Source organism: Tripterygium wilfordii, chromosome 17, assembly GCF_013401445.1.
Source record: "Tripterygium wilfordii isolate XIE 37 chromosome 17, ASM1340144v1, whole genome shotgun sequence".
Classification (NCBI taxonomy): Eukaryota; Viridiplantae; Streptophyta; class Magnoliopsida; order Celastrales; family Celastraceae; genus Tripterygium; species Tripterygium wilfordii.
Window position 1 is genome coordinate 8,924,486 of NC_052248.1, and position 11,078 is coordinate 8,935,563.

The 11,078-nt window shown below is 39.2% G+C and overlaps 1 protein-coding gene across 1 annotated transcript; it reads left to right on the forward strand.

Moving 5' to 3' along the window:
• Window positions 1–921: 921 nt before the first annotated feature.
• LOC119981877 (ricin B-like lectin R40G3) lies at window positions 922–1,699 on the forward strand. The gene is made up of 3 exons (XM_038825019.1): window positions 922–1,056; window positions 1,204–1,323; window positions 1,448–1,699. The coding sequence occupies exons 1-3, from the start codon at window positions 928–930 to the stop codon at window positions 1,697–1,699; spliced, it is 501 nt and encodes a 166-aa protein (XP_038680947.1). The 5' UTR covers window positions 922–927.
• The last annotated feature ends 9,379 nt before the right edge of the window (window positions 1,700–11,078 follow it).

Below are 11,078 nucleotides of genomic sequence, written 5' to 3' on the forward strand. Positions count from 1 at the left end.
ACAAGGTGTCGGAGCAAAGACTCGGCTCAGTTGGAGGTGGCCTCTACATGTTCACTTACTGAGTCTAGCATAACCCAACTCATAAGTGCTAGAGAGCGTCAAGACAAATATAACACATCGGATTGACATAATCCAACCGATAGGCTTATAAACAAATGGTCTACTCATCTCACATAACAAAAAGTTTTATGGGCCTAAGTATCAACCGAGAGACTTATAAACAAATGCCCTACTCATCTAACATAACAAAAAGTTTTATGGATTTAAGTACCCATGACAACGGCCCATAAAGAACAAATTTGTGCGGCCTTGTGATCCTAAACGGATAATATCATTGATGTGTTTTTCTAACCGCTACTAAGTACCTAATTGGACGCATATGGTCATTTTTTAATATTGTTGCATGACTTCAAATGGGTATAAAAATCATATATGTGCACATATTTTATTTTTCTTTAGTTATTTGATTGTTTAGTATCAAGTTGTTGATTTGATTAGAGATAATAGGCAAGTGGCCATGTAGGAGACGCCAGGAAAAAATACAAAAGTTAAAGGATAGATACTCGTTCTCTACTAATTAAAGCAAAGTATACAATAGAAAATTAGGCAAAACTTCAAAGTGTTGCAAGTATACGTATTGCTTAATATAAAACTTATATTAGGTGGAGTCATTAAGTAAATTAATTTCATAAGTGGCTAGTAAATTAATTGCTATAGACATCAAAAGTATCTGCAGATATATATATATATATATATATATATATATATATAATATAAGACTTATAGTAGGTAAAGTCATTCATTAACTTAATTTTATAGGTCCCCAATAAATTAATTAGTATTTTGGTGTTTCGTTTACCCTATATAAGAAGGCATGTTTATCTTCCTAAAAGCCCATCCCAAGCAGCCAAGCTTATTCAGTTCACAATGGGTACAACAATGGCTGAAACAAACCTATCTTATAGGGTGTACTACAGGGCTTCTCCCGACTACAATTTGGCCATCGGCGAAGGAATGGCCATTCTTGTCGCTATTGATGAGAATGATGACCGCCAGGTTTATTCTTAATCTTTTCATTTTTTCTGTTAAAATGAACTTTCCATGATCATCATTCGTTTTCTTACAAAATTCATATAAAAAATTTACAATGAGCAGATTCTAGCATATATATGGCCCAAACATTAAATTTTTTTGTTCTTGTAGCATTGGTACAAAGATGACAAGTACAGCTATATGAAGGACAAATATGGCTATGCTGCCTTTTCTCTGGTTAATGAAGCAACTGGCCAAACCCTAAAACATTCATTCGATCACCCTCTTCCTGTAAGAATTCTCTAACCTTAAAAATGCAGGCTTTCCTGATTTATCTCGCTTGTAATTTTACAATTAATGACAGCATATTTCATTCCTTCTAATCATTTACAATGAAAAAATCTTATAATTATAGGTGAAATTGGTCACTTATAATCCAGATGTTCTTGAGGAGTCTGTCTTGTGGGCACATGCAGATGACTGTGGTGAAGGTTATAGAGCTATAAGGAGTCTTAAGTGGGCATTGCATTTGGAAGCCGCTGCTTTGACCGATTCTTCCTATTATGGTGCTATAATTATAGGCGGGCTCTGGATTGATGGAAATAACCAGCAATGGAAAATTGAGCACCACCGTAAGAAATATAGAAATCATACCAGTAAACTCTGAGGGTAAACTATCATTATGTATTCTGAAGTCTTGAACTTGATTATGGTATTCTTCCAAATAAACTCTGATCCTAGTACAGGATATACCTATTTGATTCTATAACGTGGAACCAAAACTAAAGAATCTCCAATGTTTAGAGGCAAATGGACCTCATATAAGATTATAGAGGGCTGGTAAACTGTAGTTATATTATTTGATCACACACTTTAGAATCAATATTGATGTCAGAAATCCACACCCCAAACAATTAATTATATTGTCCGACTTGGGATTTTCATGTATATATCGAATTACCCTCATGGGTTTGTTTCTCATGCGTTTGGCAACTGAGCGTTAGCTCAAGTCAGTAATCCCATGAAAAGGCCTAATAATTGTTTAAAGGTGGGCTTTACAATATATACCTATTGGAAGACCTTAATCTTACAAATATGGTATATTTAATCTTACAAATATGGTATATTTGTCTTAACACTCCCCCGCACTTGTGGACTGGGTTATACTAGACCCAACAATTGGAGTAGATGTTATGTCTAAGTAGACCGAATCGCTTTGATACTAAATCAAAAATCCACGCCCCAAACAACTAGCTATATTGTCCGCTTTGGGGTCTTGGTTCTTGTGAATACATCGAATTACCCTCATAGGTTTTGTTCGTCACGGCCTAGCAACTGAGTTTTAGCCCAAGTCAATAAGCCCATGAAAGGCTAGAAATTATTTAAATATAGACTTTACAATATATCCCCATTGGAGGATATTGATCTTATCGATGTGGTATATTAGTCTTAACAATAATGGTTGTGTGACTGTGTTTGTTGTCACTGTATAGAAAATTATCTGCCTTGTGGAGCTGTATATAGCCTTTTGAAGGTGATGTGCATATATTTTACCACATTTTTGTGCTTAAGTTCAATATGTTCTCGGTAATTTTTGATGGAATTGGGTTGATGCTATTCATGTTCTTTGTATTTTTATTGTAGGAAGAGTTGGAGCAAGATACGGGTCAAAGAGAGGACTAAATTGCAATTGAAATCATATAGGACCACTTGAGCACCAATGGCCGCTCGAGCTGCCCAGCGCGTACCTTCTGTAATAGAAGCTTATATTTTGCCTGATCAAGCGGCCATTACAGCACGAGCAGCACCCGACGGAGTTGTTTTTTGAAATTGACTAAAATTAGGTTTCTTTGGACTCCTAAGTTGGGTATAAAAAGGGGGCCATGAGTTTAGAAAAAAAAACACACTCTTTTCCTCATTTTTCAGGCAACAAAACTCCGTCTCTTCAAGTTTTTGCGAGGATTCAAGGATCTGAAGGCTTTCCAACCAACAACAATTTCATCAAATCAAGGGGATTTTCTTCAACTCTTTTCCATGATTTTTCTTCTTAGATTTATTTTTGATACTTGGAAGATGAGTTGTAACTAAACCTCTTTGCTAGCGCTTGATGTAGCCTACTATGAATAGTATTTCAATTTAATGGATGCATAATTTTGAAATACTTGCAATATTCATACTAGGCTACATCAAGCCCTAGCAAAGAGGTTTAGTTACAACTCATCTTCCAAGTATCAAAAATAAATCTAAGAAGAGAAATCATGGAAAAGAGTTGAAGAAAATCCCCTTGATTTGATGGAATTGTTGTTGGATGGAAAGTGTAAAACCCCATATTTTCATAGGGGGTAAATGAACTCAAATGAAAAAAATTGAGGAGGGAAAGAATGAACTAAGGAAACTTAAGAGGCAAATTTAGAAATCCTAAAATATATATATATATATATATATATACACACATATGTATATATGTATAAAATAATAATAATTATGATTAATTAATTAATTAATATAGGTAAACCTAGTATATGGGTATATAAATACCTCTCTTGCCTTTTAGTCTTGGTACAAAACCCTAAATACCAAATACTGCATACGTCAAAGGAAAACCATACCAACGTAAACTCCAGCCATCGGAAGACATCGTCAGAGGTGACAATATAGGGTGAGTGATTGTTTTACTGGGTGATTTATGATTGTGAGTTATGATTGAGCATAGATTGATATTCTGGTTATCCGTTGGTGTGGATACGAGGGACAGACCAGGAATTGATATTGGACAGATTGGTGGAATTGCGTGAAAGGAGCTGAGAGAACCAAAGTTTTGACAGGTGAGCCACGACTAGTATAGGGAATTTATTGTTTGGTATGTCACACATGTGCCAAAGATCAAGAGCATCGTGAGTGTGCAGATCAATCTTCTGGCTACACCAGTACCCAAATTGGGATTTATCTTGTAAATAGATGGGTCTACGACCCACAGGCCGGCCCCAATGGGTTAGATTATGCCAAGTTAATAAGTTAGTATTTGAGAAATTATTTAAGGTGGTTTAATAAACTATTTTGGACAAGTTAAGAACCTGCTATACGTCGGTATTTATTTTTAGGAAATCAAGGAGACGTGGTAGACGTTTAGTGTTGGTTTGCACTGCTATCGAGGTAGGGGTACTATATTTATTGGCCTATAGTGCCCGATACTTTCTACTCAAAAATTTTTGTGGTATTTTTCCTTGTGTGTTAAATACCGAGTCATTAAATCATTGTTGTTGCCTATCAGTTTATTCCAAATTCTTCGTACTCGGTTATGTTTCCTTTCGGCATATAGTTAGTCATGCGTTGCTTGGATATCAGGGTGGAAGATATTGATTTTGGTTTATACTGTTCGTAGAGCCTTGCATTAAATTCCTAGAACATTAATTGTTTTTGAATGATTTTCAGGTGCACGGAAAATTATTAAAATTACATGTATCATGATATGGTTGATTGTGTATTGGGAAATTTGATTGTGACTGAGAGTTGTATTTGAGGATATGGTGGTACTATTGTGGTTGGATGGTTGTGCTCGCAACACACCATCAGGAGACGTGATCACTATTTGGGATTATATATCCCCTTTCTGTTACCAAGTGATTATACGTGGTATTTGGATGCCACGGTCTCTGGTGATGGTTCCGGACTGTCGTGTGCTGTGTGATGGTAGTGGACGGTTTGGTGTCATAGTATCCGATGGTGGTTCCGAATAAATCTGTACACGGGAGGTTGTGTTGTGTGATTGTATATATATATATATATATATATATATATATATATATATATATATATATATGTATATATATTTAGGCATATCGAATTATGATTGTGGCATGATTCATAATTATACTGTCTCTGCTTCTTTTGCATTGTCATGAGTTTATTATAATTTTATGGTCTAGTTCTCTCTCTCCCATCAGGATTTTTGTTGTGCTTGCTCTCTCGGGTATCCGGGTTCTTATCGGGTATTATCCCCTACTAGGCTTTATAGCTCAACCTCTTTTCTTTGTTTCCCTTTCAGGTGAGTATGCAGATGGTGACCAGCACCCCGAGGCGTGAGTGTTGTGCCATAGATAACAATTAGTGGGTTTATGGGTAGGGTTTAGGATTTAATTATAAAGACTTCAGCGTGTTTTAATTCTTAGACTTATTAATGTCATAAATGTTTCTTTTATGAGATGAATTTTATATTGAATTTGTAATAAATGATTTTTTTTAACGAGTTTACATAGAGTTTTATACGTTTGGAACATTTTAGAAATTTCCCAGACCCCCTTTCGGGACCGGTCGTTACAGTTGGTATCAGAGCTTAGGTTCTAGTATCCTAGGTGGTATCCATGAGTGTCGCGACACGCTCCTGAGACTGGTTGGTAAGTCATGTTTGTTTGTGCTTGGTTGTGTTGCTTAGTAGTATTTTTTTTTTCTTTTCTACGCATTTTAGGATGATGAATGCTATGAGAGGCCGTGGTAATGGTCAGGGGAAGAATTCTGGCACCTACGCTTCAAAATTCGATTGCTGATGAGAATACATCTCTTACTATTGTGGACGATATTCCAGTGGATGAGGGAGCACAACATGCGCTAGCACCAACGGCTGCGCCACAGTTGGACCCGATGGTTGGAGGGATGATGGAGGCTTTTGCTCAAGCTGTTGGACAATATATGCCTCAGATGTTTGGAGCTCAACAGGTTGCGGGACAAGATGTAGGACATGCTGCACAGGTCCTAGGTGGAGAGTAGGGGACTAGAGCTACCAATAGGGCATTATTAGAGTTAGGGGAACTACGGAGGTCTAGGCCAACGGTTTTCCGTGGCTAGTTGGACCCTTTGGCAGCGAAGGAGTGACTTGAGATGATTGTTAGGAGGATGGATACTCTCCGGATTACTAATGATTGTAGGGTTGGTTTGGCCACTCACTTCTTGGAGGGACCAGCGTATACTTGGTGGAAAAATATGTGCCCTTGACAATCGTGAGGCTAAGGCACAAGAGTATCTGGAGCTCCGACAGGGTACCATGACAGTAGACGAGTATGAAGCGAAGTTTGATGTGTTGGCTAAATTTATAGGGGTGTATGCGCCGAATGAGGCGGCTCGAGCAACCAAGTTTAGGATGGGACTGCATCCATCTATATATGGGAAGTTTGTCACTACAAAAGCCGGTTCATATGGAGATGTTGTAGAGGCAGCTCGGATGGCTGAGAAGAGTAATTAGGACATCAAAAGGTATTATGAGAGTACTAAGTCACTAAAAAGAGGTGAGAGGCTTCATCGCCAAGTACTGGGGGAGAAAAGAAAAAGAAAACTGAGCAGGATTTGGAGCATAAGTCGGAGCGAAGACCAGATAAGAGAGATGACCGTAGGGATGATCGACAGGGTCAAGATTATCGAGGACAGGGGGATAGACAGCAAAACACTAGCCGTAGGGATCAAGGGTTTCAAAGCGGAGATAGGGATAGAGCTCCCAGACAGAGGACATGGATATGTTTCAGATGTGGTCAAGAAGGACATCGCTCCACTATTGTACGATTCAAAATCGAGGTGCATGTTTCTTGTGTGGTCAGCAAGGACATAGGATTAGAGATTGTCCAGTTAGAGGAGGGTTTGGATATGCGGCACCACTAGCGCAGCATGAGGTGCCAGTCTTATTGCCAGCTCCACAACAGTAGAGAGCGCTACCTCCTACGGGTAGAGGACGTCAACCAGTGCCACCAGTTCATCAACAGCAGGGCGCACCGGGCAGAGTTTTTGCTTTAGGTTACGAGGCACCTCTTGTAAATCAACAGGACGTCAGAGGTAAGTAGTTGTTTCCTTTTAGATGTTCGGTTGACCCCGAACGGGGATTTATTTATCCATATTGTTTTTTTTTGTTGTTCTTTGTGTTTACTTTGAGATTGTGTGGTGCCTCATTGAGGAATTTTCGATTTGTTGAGTTCTCGTTGGGACAATTTGATTGTTATTAGTATATTTGTTATGGTAGGATTCGATTGTAGACCCTGAAGTTGTGTTGTCAGGGACTCATTCTGTTCTAAAAGAGTTTGGTGGTTTGTACGTTGTGGTCGAGGGCAGGATAGTATTGGAGTGTGATGAAATGAGTGTCATATCGATGACACCTCATAAATTGATGGTTCGAATATGAAGATCGAAGGACATTAGTTAATTAATTAATTACTTTTGGATTGGTCAGAGGCTAGTTTGGATGAGGACGCTTGTTGACGCATAGGAGTCGATTGAAATTTCGAACACGAAATTTTAATTAGGAGGGAAGAATGTAAAACCCCATATTTTTATAGGGGGTAAATGAACTCAAATGAAAAAAATTGAGGAGGGAAATAATGAACTAAGAAAACTTAAGGGGCAAATTGAGAAATCCTAATACATATATACACACACATATATACATATATATACGTATAAAATAATAATTAAAATTAAAATTAATTAATTAATTAATATAGGTAAACCTAGTATATGGGTATATAAATACCTCTCTTGCCTTTTAGTCTTGGTACAAAACCCTAAACACCAAATACTGCAGACGTCAAAGGAATACCATACCAACGTAAACTCCAGCCACCGGAAGACATCGCTAGAGGTGACAATATAGGGTGAGTGATCATTTTACTGGGCGATTTATGATTGTGAGTTATGATTGAGAATAGATTGATATTCTGGTTATCTTTTGGTGTGGATACAAGGGACAGACCAGGAATTGATATTGGACAGATTGGTGGAGTTGCGTGAAAGGGGCTGAGAGAATCAAAGTTTGGACAGGTGAGCCACGACTAGTATAGGGAATTTATTGTTTGGTATGTCACACATGTGCCAAAGATCAAGAGCACCGTGAGTATGCAGATCAATCTTCTGGCTACACCAGTACCCAAATTAGGATTTATCTAGTAAGAAAGAACCGTCGAATGACCGGTGTGGCGCAACCCAATCGGGTTTTAGCCACCGAGAATACCATCAAGGATCTCAGACCATGTGACCACCGAGAATACCATCAATGACTCGGTAGAAACTGAGTCATGCAACCTGGCTGCAAGACAAGGGAGACCCTAATGGGCTGACTCCACATGATGACTATTTTAAAGAGAGCCATGATTTGAATGGGTAATAAACTAGGTGTACACGGGCCGTGGGAGTGCAGGACGTGGAACCCAATTTGAAACCATTTTTTTTTGGCCCATCTTACATGGAAAGAAAGGCCTTTGACCAGTTTAAAGAAGTTTTGACCGGCCTTAATCAAATGGTCCATTTGACCATATGTTTATATAAGGTTTGACCAGGTTTTGCAATGCTATGACCAAGTAAATAGATGGGTCTACGACCCACAGACCGGCCCCAGTGGGTTAGAATAGGCCAAGTTAATAAGTTAGTATTTGAGAAATTATTTAAGGCGGTTTAATAAACTATTTTTGACAAGTTAATAACCTGCTATACATCGGTATTTATTTTTACGAAATCAAGCAGACGTGGTAGACGCTTAGTGTTGGTTTGCACTGCTATCAAGGTAGGGGTTCTATATTTATTGGCCTCTAGTGCCCGATACTTTTTTACTCCAAAATTTATATGGTATTTTTCCTTGTGTGTTAAATACGGAGTCATTAAATCATTTTTGTTGCCAATCCGTTGATTCCAAATTCTTCATACTCGGTTATGTTTCCTTTCGGCATATAGTTAGTCATGCGTTGCTTGGATATTGGGGTGAAAGATATTGATTTTGGTTAAGACTGTTCGTAGAGCCTTGCATTAAATTGCTAGAACATTAATTGTTTCTGAATTATTTTCAGGTGCATGGAAAATTATTAAAATTACATGCATCATGATATGGTTGATTGTGTGTTGGGGGATTGGATTGTGACTGGGAGTTGTATTTGAGGATATGGTGGCATTATTGTGGTTGGATGGTTGTGCGATGATTGTGTTCGCGACATACCATCAGGAGACGTGATCACTGTCTGGGATTATATATCCCCTTTCTGTTACCAAGTTAATATACCGCGTATTTGGATGCCATGGTCTCCGATGGTGGTTCCGGACTGCCGTATGCTGTGTGATGGTAATGGATGGGTTGGTGTCACAGTATCCGATGGTGGTTCCGGATAAATCTATACACGGGATGTTGTGTTGTGTGATTGTATGTCACGCCCCTTTCTCCTAAGGTATACCGAAGTGTACCTATATCCACAAAGACGTGACCGGCAGGGGACACCCCATCCCCCGAACCAATTCCCATACCGATAATTAAACCCAATAAACCTATGTAATAATAATAGTGATAACCACCTAAACCATCGGAGTAAATATACAACAGCGGATCAGTAGCATATATCCACTCGATACCAAACCGTGTAATATACACAAAATACAATACCAAAATCCACTCCCTGCTAGAATAGTCGGCTCGAGGCTACACATCAGCTCACGCAACCCGTCACTGACCACCATCTCTCGTACCGAACTCACCTGAAAGGGAATAAAGAAGAGGGGTGAGCTACAAAGCTCAGTAGGGCGTAGAAAGGAAACACCGATATCAAAAAAATACAAGAAATCCAGGAATATGATGCAGAATAAGCAATACAATAAATAAGCAATCATCGACAATCCAATCAGGGAATATAGTAGCCGATAAGGCTATATAACACTGTAACCACGAACCCCGGCCACCAGAAATCCATAATCCACCCCTGGACCCACCCTAATCCCCGTAAGGTGTCTCCCAGTCCAGGTCCACACCGAAACTGGATGAGGATCGGGTATCCCGATAGCATAGCCTACACCAGAGAGCGTCCCCTGTGATGCACCTCATCTCAGACGGTCTATAGGTACGTACCCGGTCTATATATATATATCATCCATCGTAAATCCATATCCAATAAATTGAGCTCCTATATGGGCCCCACAGTCTACATCAACCACCTCCAATCACCTCCAATCACCTCCAATCACCCCACTCCTAAAAACAATCCAATAATCATAATCAACTAGGAATATAAATAAACATATAACAAGCCGTATTTCCACCCCCGGAAACCGACGAAACCACCATATAATAAGAGTCCGTGAAACCAGAACTCCAGAATCACAAGTAAGAGTAAGAAAACCCCTACCTGAAAATAGGAATACCAATACCAAGCACGCGCCCCTGATTAACCCCTGACTCCGAAAGTCAACTGGCTCCGAATCTCAATCGGGGTCACCGTCTACACCGAAAAACATGAAATACGAAAATCCAGTGAAAATACGTTCGGTCAATTGTCAAAGTCAACGGTCAAACAGTATCGAACGGGGTCAAACAGTGTAAAACCGGGTCAAACAGTGCCAAACCGGATGAAACCGGGTGAAACAGTGCCAAACCGGGTCAAACAGGATGAAATCGGGTCAAACCGGTCAACACACCAGTCAACCGAGTCAACTCGTCCTGACTCAGTCAACTCGGCTGAAACCTATTCAACACTACCGCTGGCGATCCGACCACTAAAACCGACCAAACCACACACCAAATTGAAGAGCTCGAAGAGATGAACTCATAGGTACCTGAAACAAGCCAAACCGTCGCCGGAATCGGCCGGATCGACCAAAAGAAATTCAAGGTGACAGGAACTTCCACTTGGGTTATGTTGCTGCCAACTGTGAGCTCCTTTTGGTACCGGTGGTGTCACTCACTGTCGCCGGAAACAGCAGATCACCGGAGAACCAGTGTATAAGAGAGAGAAATATGAGAGAGAGTGAGTTGTGTAGAGAAGATGGTGTATTTGCAAATAAGACAAAAGTTGCGAATTTAACTTAGTAATTTAAAACTTCACTGTAGTCCCTACAGTTTTTACGGAAATGCCATTGAACATTTACAAAACATGTATACGTATTAAACTTTATAAAATCATAACTAATTCAATTTAACTCCGATTAAGGTGATTCTTGTCCCAAAAATTTTCTTTTAAAATCCCCCACTTATGAAAAATATTTCCAGATTTTTATCTTAATTTAATTTTTATTCTCCCCAAATCCCGGTTCGCGATCAT